Source organism: Cottoperca gobio, chromosome 4 (genome assembly GCF_900634415.1).
Source record: "Cottoperca gobio chromosome 4, fCotGob3.1, whole genome shotgun sequence".
Lineage (NCBI taxonomy): Eukaryota > Metazoa > Chordata > Actinopteri > Perciformes > Bovichtidae > Cottoperca > Cottoperca gobio.
The window spans coordinates 21,910,383-21,922,882 of record NC_041358.1 but is presented as its reverse complement, the minus strand read 5'-3'; the positions used below and the strand labels follow the sequence as shown (position 1 = coordinate 21,922,882).

The 12,500-nt window shown below is 43.2% G+C and overlaps 1 protein-coding gene across 1 annotated transcript in view; it reads right to left on the bottom strand.

Moving 5' to 3' along the window:
• Positions 1-12,500, bottom strand: part of lrrc52 (leucine rich repeat containing 52) — a 15,056-nt gene that overhangs the window by 2,302 nt on the left and 254 nt on the right. The window contains exon 1 of the mRNA XM_029429609.1: positions 12,106-12,500. This exon is cut by the window's right edge and continues 254 nt beyond it. Coding sequence (XP_029285469.1) covers positions 12,106-12,500 — 395 coding nt within the window. The remainder of the gene's footprint in view (positions 1-12,105) is intronic.

The following is a 12,500-nucleotide window of genomic DNA, read 5'->3' as shown; positions in this document are numbered from 1 at the left end:
TTGATGCTGTCACAGTGATGCTTTCTGACACAATGGTGTGTGTACGAATGCCCTGAGAAGTTACAACAGGTCAGGATTGTGCACACTGTTGACAGAATTGCAGCGAGTGGATCAGGTAGCTGTTTTAGAGTATGCATCTGTTGGTGTGTGTTCATTTGACAGCTGTCCCTGTCCAGGCAGAAATAACAGTGGGGTGTTAAATTAGCAATTAGGAGCATTATGGAAGTCGTTATGGTGATTATTGATGTGCTCAGATTACTGTGCAGTTATTCAGTAGCAACAGATAAACCGAGGTTGAACCTTTGCCCAGTTTTAACTGTTGAAGGGAGAACATGCAGAGGCTTCCCCAAGCTGTCGCTTTCTATTCTCCCTCTCCTCCAATCCCTCTTTCTGTCTTTCCGCACACTTCCTCAAGGTAAAAAGGGGAACAAAATATCATTCTTCCTGAAATGATGGGAAATGGATCTTAATTTAAACATAGGAGAGGATATGCAGAAAGTAAAAGTGTGGAACCAGATAAACAAATTAGTCAATTATACATCCCCCTGAATCCAAAATGGGATTCAGGGGGATGATCAGTTTTGGAAAGTACATTTGCTCAAGTACTGCACTTAAGTAATACGTTTTGAAGGACTTTTCCTTGAGTATTTCCATTGCATGCTACTTTAAACTTCTTCTCCACTACATATACTATAGGCAAATATACCTTTTACTCCATTACAGGTAATTTCCTCCGTTTCATGTGGAAACACATTTCTGTTTCTCCTTCTTGCAAACAAGTAATCAAAAGTATTGGAGAGTGGTGGTATGAATCACTGCCACAATCTCCCCAGCTGTGTTTCCAAATAGAAGTCCAACAAATAGAAGTTGGACTTGCATGAGCTGGCTTTATTGTCGCTTCAAGGATTGTTCTTGTTTAATTGTACTTTTTAAATGTTTATTTGTATCAGATACTTGTATGTGTTCAAGTGTTGTCTTGAGTTGCTTTATTTGTCTCTATATTTTGGAAAAGAATTACAATAAACTTCCTTATGCCTCGCTCATTTTATTTCTCTCTCGATTTATTTTCTTTCCCTCTCTGTGAGGTCCATCATTTCCATTACACCCTCACTCTCTGTCACCATCTGTGTCGGTCTGGGCTGGCTAGCTGATCTGCTCAGTCTCATTATCCTGCCAAGCTTGCCTCAGGACAGGTGTGAGGATTTCGTGTGTGTGTGTGTGTGTGTGTGTGTGTGTGTGTGTGTGTGTGTGTGTGTGTGTGTGTGTGTGTGTGTGTGGCTGGCTGTCTAATATAACATCCATGGCTGGATGCTGGAGCAGTGAGTTACAATCAGTGACTGTACAAACACACACAGGTCCCTCAGGGTGTTTGGGTCTCATCTGTCTCTCCTCAATCAATGTTTCATGCACCTTGCAACAATTCAGACTTTGTCCACAGTTGTTGGTTGCATGTTCCGGCTGTCTGTTAAAAGCCAAGACAAACCTCTGAAAAAACTTTCAACCAGAATTTGGCAGGTGTAGTAGAAGTGACAACAATGTTTAAGCCCAGTTAAAGCCTGTCCTCTCACTCACTTAAAGGTTGTTACCCCTCTTGTTGTCCTTGAGATAATTTCTCTGTAAGATCCTTTTTGGGCCTTCACACACATTGAGATGTCCGAGAACGGATCTACTGGATTAGTATTAAGGCAAATTAACCAACAGTGTCCATGTTGGACACTTGGATAAAGTGCTGCAAGATGTCCCTAAGATGAAGGCACAGTGAGAGCTGATGACTGAGAAATGGTTCAGGCATAATGGTGACACATCAATAAAATACGGCTTAAAAACTGCATTCAAAACATTTAATATTACACTTAATTACATAATATAGAAAGCAATTACTGTAAAGGGAATCAGTGTTGCAGACATCTTCTCAAAGTGAGCAGAAGTGAGACCATGTAATCTTTTGGCAGCGACAAGTGATTATGAGATAATGAGATAAAAATAAGCTAAAATGCTAAGCTAACAGCAACTCAGCAATGTTTACTTAAAGTTTGCTAACATTAGCTAGCATTAGCCCCCATAAGATAGTGGTCATACTAGACCAAGTGAAGCTGTAGTTAAAGCGTGTTTTGGAATTAAAAAGTTTGTTTTACTTCTTATTAATTAAACTTCTTATTTCTGTTAAACACACTGTAGCATATTATTACTGTAACAAGTCCATATGTGAGCTGTGCTGCTGTATTATGTGTGTAAACATAAATGTCAGATTACAACTAAGTATTGGCAGATAATAATATATAGCAGGTACACGGTTTCTTTATGAGGAAAGACCTGTGAATTTCACGCTGCACATATATTTTCCTTTACCATCGAACAGAAGAAAATAGAATATTGAGTATTGCTGAAGAACACAGGAGAAGGTGGCAGCCGGGATGATTCACTCTCCATTCAGTCTCTCTTCACCGGCTGTTTCTCTGTCACTCAGTGTTTCTTACTCATCCCATCGCTCAGGCTGGGAATCCACTCGGACATCATTCGGGCAGAAAGCCCTTGACATTTTCTGAGTCAGTCCCTGTTTTCACCAGCCCATTCCTCAGTAAGGTGGGTTTTTTTGTGGGGCTGCTTATGAGGCACTTATTTAAAGATGTTTGAAATGTAAACTTAATTAAAAGTTTGGAAATGGAAATTGAGGAATCAAATCTAATAAACTTTTTTATGATTGCACTGATTGACAACCATCCTAGGGCAGCTACTATACAGTGTAGGAGTTCAGTGCCTTGCTCAAGGACACCTCGGCAGTGTCCAGGAGGCGAACTGGCACCTCTCCAGGTACAAGTCCACTCTCAGAGACTTGAACACTCCGGTTCCTAAGCCAAGTCTCCACGGTCTGAGCTACTGCCGCCCAGTACGACTGCTGGCCAACTTGAGATTAAATGTACACTTCACTTATTTTAACTTGCCTTGGCACTTATCGGACTCAGTACGCCTACAGAGGTTAAAACAGTCATAAACTTCCTTTAAGTCTCTGCCTGTGCAGCACAAATAATATCATTCTGTAAAGACCAAATTAGAAGAGGATTAGTGCGTCAGGAACTAAACTAAAGGACGTTTTCAGGTGTTCAAGTGTTAAGTAAGAAACTTAGAGAGCAAGTGGAAGACAGAGATAAAGAAGTGTGTGTCCTCTTTGTTCCTGCAGTGTAGCTTGAATGTGCACTCTAATTCCAGCAGTTTCGGGACAGAGGCTGCAGCCTTGAAGAATTCAAGCTTTTCTGCATGCATGCTGCACTGCAGTCTCCATATTCCTCCACCATAAACAAGCACTGGCTGGAAAATGCTGCAGCATAGGATGGATACAGGACTCACTCTGCCCTCTTATGATGGGATAGTCTGATCTGAACATTAATCTTTGGCAACACATTTCTTCTCTTGGCCTGCGCTTAGTTACTGTCACACTGTAGTTGGACAAGATGTTGTCTGGTCCCTGCTTTCTCCTCCAACAGCTGGACGCAGAGCATCTGTTCACATCTGGCCTCACCGTGCTAAGACCCATCGTGTTTCTGCTGTACATGATGTCACTGTCTTATCGCAATATTTCCACGGTTGTGGTCAGTGTGACACCATGTGGGCCGTGTGGTGAAGCATGCCCCTGACCGGACACAATGCCCTTCTACTCTGACACACCACAGGCCAGTGGCTATAAGGACAAAAGTACTCTAGGAAATAAACTGCAGTAATTAAAGGGATATACACTTAAATTATAAAATACAGGTATCAAACATTACACACAGGGCATTCCAGTAAAATGTGAATGGTGACCAAAATGTTTTTCATCTTCATCTAAAAGGGAACGCAATCCAGTGAACAAAAATGTTTAGTATTTGTGTGTGTGCATACATTTGGGTGTGAGTCACTGAGTTGCTGCCACCACCGCGGTATGATACGGTCTCTGTGTCAAATCATCAGCCGGAGGGTTTCTAAGCTGAGCGCTGACACACTGACAGAGAGCAGGGCTCATCACCATCAGCAATGTTTACCATTCAGGTCTGAAGACATCGCTGACTCTTTTATGAACTTCACTCAGTTTCTCAGACTTTGCCGCTCGACACATATAAGAGCAATGAGCAGCTGAACAACAACAATTACTCCGGCTTTTTGGAAAACACATCCAGTCGTCTGCAGTACAGTTAAAAACTGGTTCAATTAATGCACATGCATGTACACAGTATGTTCACATTACACACGTACTGATGATCAGAGCTGTGAGGTATTAACCTGCCAGGCAGGGAGCCTGTCCTCTGAAGTGGGAAGAGAGCTATTTATAAGAAGATTAATTATGCCAATGCATATGGTAATCAGAATGGTCGTGGTCTCATGTAGAGGGGGAGGTTACAGACACAGGAGCTCTGTAGCTGACCTTGACCTCTGACCTCCCTGTAGAAGCTGGCTAACGAAAATATGATCTGAGCTATGATTTATAATTAGGGCTGTGCATTGGCAAGAACCTGGTGATAGGATACATATTGTAATACAGAGGTTACAATACTGTAAGCAATGAGATATATAGCCAATTAAAAAGTCATAATAAGAATGCAATCCATTATACAATCAGAAAAGGGGGATCTTCATTTGTAGATTTCAGTCCATGCAACATCCAATATCACACACTACTCTTTGTGCAAACCCAGCAAAGGAATTAACATTTGCCTATATCAGTAAAAACTATTGACAAAAGATACAGTATCACAAAATATAATCTTAATCTCAAATTTATGAAAATATATGATTTTTATGATCACTGCAAAAAGAGCCCAGTTAACACAGATTTGGCATTTTGCAGGTCAGAAGATGTCTGGAAGTAGAAGTTATTAAAAACATTTATTTGAAGGGAGCCAGTCCAGCGACAGAGATCCCAAAGCAAAACTGTCACAACAAGTCGATGGTGGACCCAAGTGCAACACAGGAAACCAAGGATAAATCGGTAATGACTTTTATTAGTAGTCAGGAGCAGGTTATAGCTGAGCAAACAGATCCACAACGGGATGATAATAATCCACAAGGACAGACCAATAGGTAGCAGGCAACGGGTAAGTTGGGCCGGGCAGAGGGTCGGGAAACAGGCGAGGCAGGCAGGTCAGGGGCAGGCAGGGTCGGCAACGAGAGATCCGTTTCGGGAAGAGCGCTGGAAAGACTTGATGCGGAGTACAATCTGGCAGTGAAGTGGAAACCAGAGGAGGCTTAAATACTACCTAAGCTTAATTATTTACAGCTGGGAGAGTCAGGTGAGCTGCAGAGGAGGCGTGGCTAGCAGGTGAGTGAGTTGAGTGGCACACTACTGGGTAAGCAAGACTTAACAGAACTGACAGCAGCTCCTTGGTCAGGGAGAATTTAATCAGCGAATGGAGTGTTTTAAAGTGCCAGTCTTCCAGGCTTAAATACCATCTATGCTTAATTCCTTACAGCTGGGAGAATCAGGTGAGCTGCGGAGGGGGCACACTACTGGGTAAGCAAGACTTAAAGGAACAGAACTGTGACAGACGGGTATCCAGAACATGTCGAGCCGGGAGCTGTGGGCCCACAGAAGGACGTCAGATCTCAGGGCCTGGGGCACAAACGGCCGATTAGGAGGGCAGGTGCTAGGACCGGGCTTGTCCTCCAGGGCATGCTTGACCCTCTCCTCTATCGCCGAGATGAGTGTAGCGACCAATGGGGAGGCCGGGAGGATGGTGTCGGGTACTCTGGTGAATTATGCTCCCTCCCCGAACTAGCGAGACAGGGCGTCAGCCATGACGTTCCAGGAACCAGGGCAGTAGGAAAGAGAAAAATGTAATCTAGTAAAAAAAGACCACCCGGCCTGACGGGAGTTTAATCTTCTGGCCGACTGGATATACTCCAAGTTCTTATGGTCGCCATACTAGAAAAAGTACCTTGGTCCCCTCAAGCCAAAGACAGAACATCTGTCCAATTCTGAAGACAATGTCCTCTCACCATTAGAGGTAAACGATGGCCAGAAGCGGTGGCGCCTTGAGCCAGCTGGTCGGGAGAATCGTAGTCCTAAACACCGATGGTTTCTTCTATACGGTCCAGAGTCCAGCAACTCACCCAGAGACGAGAGCTCCTCTTGCCCAGCGGTGCCTGTCAGATCCTGGGGCTGACAGCACATCATCCATAAAACAGGTTTCAGACAGCAGCTCCTTGGTCAGGGAGAATTTAATCAGCGAATGGAGCGTTTTAAAATGCCAGTCTTCCAGGCTTAAATACTACTTAAGCTTAATTGTTTACAGCTGGGAGAATCAGGTGAGCTGCAGAGGGGGCGTGGCTAGCAGGTGAGTGAGTTGAGTGGCACAAGCAGGACTTAAAGGAACAGAACCGTGACAAAAACAAATCATTATTGTCTTGCAAAGAAGTTGAACCAAGCTCAACTTTTGCTGCCACATTACGTCATCCGGCGAGGTACTGCATTGGCAGCACCTTGGCAAATACATGTAACACATCGTATTTCCACAGTCTACCTCGCCATTGTTGCAGCAAAAGATATAAAACAATTAATTTGCTCTCATGATAACTTCCCAGAGTTGTAAAATCCTGTCTCTCAGTATCATAAACACGTTCACCATCACAGTCCCTTGTGTTGTTTTAATGCAGGGCATATTCTAAACTGAACGTGTGCAGTTAAGTGGCCTATGTTGAACATTTATGTGTTAAATGTCTATATTTCCTAACAACAAGCGAAAACATGTTTTTCTTCAAGGTGATGAAGTTACTTTTAGTTTGGATATGAGTCTGGGCTGGTTATACTACAATATGTCTAATAAAAATCACTTAATTTGCATGTTAACTTTCCAAAACAAAATATTTCTATTTCTTTTTTTTTACTATTTGCACTTGTATTCTATGAGTTTTGACAAATATTGATTGTCTCAATTTAGGGTTATGTTTTTTAAATAATTGATATGGTTATTGTTTAAGATTTGGCTCCTCTTTTTATTAGTTGTTACAGCCTGTGGTTTTAGTATAAAGATGCTGTTGTTTCATGTTGTGAATTTGACACCAAACTCAGTGCTGTCAGCGTGCGGGAACTCAACCTGCTCTTTCGCAGGATCGGCTTTTTTCTACGCATCTGTCTACCATGTGCATAAGTCAACATTTAGTCTCAAATATAGACATTCAAATGAAATGTTGAAAAAAAAAGGTTATACACTATAAGATGGACGTAAAGTCAATCATGTTTTAAAGACGACTGCTTACTAGAAGCCTGTGATATAAGATGTAAGACTTTTTAGGCCCCTCCTCTCACAGCGTCAAGTACCTCGCCGTTTAGCCAGCTAAACGCATCATACAGGGGTTGGCTAAGACTAAGAATAGCTGACCTTTTCTCCATCACATCCACCAGGGCTGAATAACACACGCCTTCTGATTCCGCTCCTCTCAAATATGGCATTAGTCAGATTACCACCATCCTCCTTTACATCATTTCTCCATATGATCCCTTCTTCTTCTGGCAGAGGATGAGGGAAGAGAGAGAGTGAAGGTCAGATAGCAACAGCTCTCTCTCTCTCTCTCTCTCTCTCTCTCTCTCTCTCTCTCTCTCTCTCTCTCTCTCTCCTCTCTCTCTCTCACCTCTTCCCTCTATCGCTCTTCTTATCAGTCTTCCTCTCTTTATCACCTCCCACTTTTCATTCCCACTCTGGCACGTTTGGTATGTATTCTCCCTTCAACCTTTATCACTCCATTTCCTCTTCTTCTACGTCTTTACATTTCTCTCAGTTTTGCTCTGTCATATTCGCACTCTCTTCTCTCTCACACACACACACACACACACACACACACACACACACACACACACACACACACACACACACACACACACACACACACATTCAGTCTCAAAATCTCACACACCTGAGCTACCTCCCCTCTGTGTGTCAGGTAAACACATCACAAACACACCCACACGAGCATCACATCAATCTTCAACCTCACACCGCCAAATGCACATAGACATAACAACATACACAGACACTACACTACACAAGTAGGCCACTTGAATTCGATATGCTGCTCCGCACCAGATGGGTCTGAGGAATAGTTCCAGCTGATAAATAATGTATCATCTACCTGTATTAAATTGAATCGATGCCTCCTTGTCATAATGAATGTTTTAATGGATTTGAGTGACAGATCTGGGGCACAGACGGACTCCTTTGTACACTGCATGTTTTTTTCTTCTCCCTCTCCATATCTCAGTGTTGCAAAAGTCCATCTTAATCTGTTTGCCCAATTTTTCAGCCCTTTCTGTCTCATCTCATCTTTTTGTCCTCTATTCTTCCGTCACACTATTTCAGTTGATCGCTCTCATCTCTTAAGTAATCTAAAATTCACTGTCATTAAGGATAAATCAACTTCAATTGGTGCAAGAACCTTTCATTCCTCCTGTCTGTGAACCTGCAGCCCTCTCTTTCTCTTTTGTCTTTTTATGAATATTTAACTTTTGCCCCGTGCGTGGCCCTCTGCCTTGGCTCTTTGCCTCGGGTGTGTGAGCTGTCCAGGGCACCGACGGGCAGCCAGAAATACTTTCCCCAAACACTGGAGCCATAACACCACCAACTCTGCCAGCCCAGGACAAGCCACTTACATTCTGTGTTTTTAGCTGAGGTACTTGTCAAAATCGACCTACAGTGAGTATGGCAGGTCGTTCTACAAGCTGAACTTCTACTACGACAAGAGAGGAGATGTAGGTATATTCCCCGAGTATGTGCAGGTGTTTAGGACAGAAAGGTCGGAGGACAGATATGGGGGACACAAAATCATGTAAAACTTTAACCTGAAATTACCATCACAACAATACACAAGGCTGGGTGCCAGCCAGCAGAGCCCTGATGTCTGATTAAGAGGCATTTAATGTCTTTCATGTGTGAGTATGAGACAATGATGTAACAAACTCCAAATCATCTGCATCCAAACAAACTGCAAAGTGCTAAAAAGCTAAATTATTTAATATGTCAAGGGATTTGGTCAACAGACAGACAATGATTCATAATCCTGAACTTCTTTCCCTTGTTTCTCTTTCCTTGAATAAGTAAAGCTGCATTCGTATTATTTCATGTTGCCATTTGGGTGCAAAATCTCACACTTTTGACATTTTATGGTCTTGACAAGTCTGTCTCTTTTCTTTAGCTGCTAAATGTTCAACTATGTTCACCAACTAGCCTCTAACTATGTTTCTGTCTGCTATTTGGTGCTGGGTTGCAGCTTAAAAACACACAAAATGTGATGAATCTCACTATAAAGCTCCGTAAAGATAATTCTCTGTAGGTAAACCTCTTTTACTCTGTCACATTGTTTTACATAGATAATTATAAAAAAATATTTATTATAGGATATTAAGCTATTACTTTAATTCCTTTAAACCAGGGGTCTTCAACGTTTTTCAGCCCAAGGACCCCCAATGTCCCGCCCTTTGTGAAACACAGCGGAGGAGCGAATGTGAATGCGCAAAGCAAAATATAAAATAAAATAAAAATAATAATAAATTGCTTTATCTACAAACAATTTTGCGACCCCCTGCAGTTCAGGTGGACGTGACGTAGCAGGGAAAAACATACAAGCAGCACACCAAGAGGCCCCGACCTCCTTCAGCTCAGACATGCTGAGTGTCATTCAGAATAATTTGTCTTTCTCTTTCTTTTCTTGCACCTGCTGAAGAAACGTGTTCACACCACGCCTTTCTATTGTTTTCTCACTTTATTTCTTATAGACAGACACAACTTAAATGCACCTGTTAACCTCACTGCTTTCCTAAAGCCACACTTCAACTTCGAATCCAGTCATGTCAACCTTTCTTAGGGACACATGCCAGGCAAAGAGAAAATGAGAGGCTTACCTAAACTCAAGCAAAGACATGAAAATGCAGAGACATTAAAACTGGAACTCAAACTCAAAGAAAATTAACTCTAACAATCAGAAGATTTGTCTGTGCTTATTAAAATCTTAAACAATCACTTAATCATCAAAGGATCCCGAATGAGTTACTGTGTAAATGCGAATGCACAGACACACACACACTTGCACGCACCTGATTCATATTCAAACTGAGAGGTAGCGACAGCTGGAATCTCTGTACATTAGATTCACAGCCCTGAAGTCAGATCGGAGGCCATTCCTGACCACAGAACCACACTACATGCTGTCTCTCTATCTCCTCTCTCTCTCTCTGTCACACACACACATACACTCACACACACTCATGCTCACTTGACCCCATTCACTCTGTTAAACCGGTTGCTGGAGCTGTTCACGAGCGCCGTATCGATACATGATTTGTGAGTCTGAGAGACGAAGTGTGTGCTGCACTGAGGAATGTAAGTCCAAACTCCTCTGGTCACATTTATAACTTTCAGAGGGTAGTGTGATGGCAACATGCAGCTGTTATTCTTTTTTGTTATTAGCTTGGATTCAAACCAGAACAAGGTGAACAATAACTCAGCTGTGGGTGTGTTGTGTCACTTACGATTGAAAAGCCCTTCTATCAGAATATTTGTTCTGAATTTTCCTTTGCTGAAATGTGTTTGTGTAAGGACTGGGCTTTTTGGTGGGATGAATAGCAGAGCAGTGCGTACAGTAAGTGCGTGTGAATGTGTCTGCGCTCCTGCCGAGTACCAATTTTAGAGCGCACTTCAATGCGGTTTGAAAGTTAAGATGGATAACAACTTTGGGGAGCTGCTGTATTCAAGTGGCCTTCCTCTTAAACTCCTCGCCTCTTGTCTCTTAATCTCATTCCTTTCCCACAGGCCCCAGCCTTAGGATCTCCCCTAAACCTCCAGAGCACACAATGACTCACACGCACTTAACTGGAATGAGTCACTTGCACACACACACAAACACACACACACACACACACACACACACACACACACACACACACACACACACACACCACACACATGCACTGTCCTTAATGGGAGCATAGGAGTCCAGCTTTTTAGAGCACCCTCATTAACCATCTAGACTGAAAGGCCAAAGTGCATGTGTGTGCGTGTGTGTGCGTGCGTGTGCGTGTGCGCACAGTTCGGAGAGGCGACCCAGAAGAAATAAGACAGGTAAAAAAAGTCATCCTCAGCATTATCTCTGCCTTCAAGACCCAGAAGGGCAATGCAGTAAGATCGATGGGATGTATTGACAGCTGTTTAAAGCAAAGCCACTTTGTTACAGGACCAAACCGAGTTTACCTGTTTAGGGTTAAGCTCAATTAACATTTACCAGCAAAGATCGTCTGAGCGTGTCTTCTTTGAGAGGCCAATTGTTGGTGATTTCTTGGGACACCCTGATTCAATTCCCCGCTGTTTAAGGATTGGAAGGTAGCTGCTGCTTTCCAAGTAACATAAGTCTGCTGATTTGTTGGGGTAATCTTTGAGACATTATTGAGACGTGAAGGGCAGTTCGAAGGGATTGTATTGCAGAGGAAAGCGGGGGAATGAAATCTTCAGATTGCTCTGACTCTGAGGTTAAACCATAAGCTCTGAGTGTGTCTGCGTTTGTGTGTGTGTGTGTGTGTGTGTGTGTGTGTGTGTGTGTGTGTGTGTGTGTGTGTGTGTGTGTGTGTGTGTGTGTGTGTGTGTGCATCGGCTGAACTGTATCTGTTGAAGTACACATGGAAGTGTGTGCGCATACATAAAGGGAGAGCAGTAGTGCAATATGAGGCCCACCATCAGGGATGAAATTGACCAAGCGCCCATTATCAAATTATCTAAATACGCTGATGTGACAATAACAAATTATAACCTTGGAGCGTCTTTGGCTCATAGTTTTAGCAGAGGAACAGTTTGTTTACTGACCAGAAAACAGAGCCAAACTAACAAGAGACCACCTGCAAGAGGTCAGACTGCTGCCACCTACATGGCATCAGCTTACAGGCCACATTTTGGCAAAGAATGTAGAGGATTGTTTTTGTTTTTTTTTACTTTTCAGGGCTGTCAGTGCCACAAGTCTTTAATTGTCATTGAAAATAAATCTATTTATCTATCTGAATTTTATTTTTTTACAGTTTAGACCAGCCTGAATGTTCTGTGTGTATGTGTTGGGATGGACAATATGTTATGACTTCGTTCAGACTCCATCCATCCTCACCTTGGAACTTGAAGCCCTCTATCTGCACCCAGAGGCAGAGGTCCTCCGTGTCACAGTCGCAACTCCAGGGGTTGCCGCTGAGCCCCAGAGACCGCAGAGCGGGCAGGGCGATCAGGCTGCTGATGTTGAGGGCCGTCAGGTTGTTCCGGCTCACATCCAACACCTGCAGAGCCATGTTCTCTGAGAAGGCATCCGGGTGGATCTCCCCCAGACTCGGGTTATCCGTCAGCCGCAGCATCACCAGAGACGCCAGGGGCCCGAAAGTCCGGTCCTCGATCTGCAGCAGGGTGTTGAACGACATGTCCAGATAGGCGAGTTTCCGCAAATTCCCGAAGGTGGACTCGGAGATCTCGGTCAGAGAGTTGTTGCTGCAGTCCAAATAGACCAGATCAGAC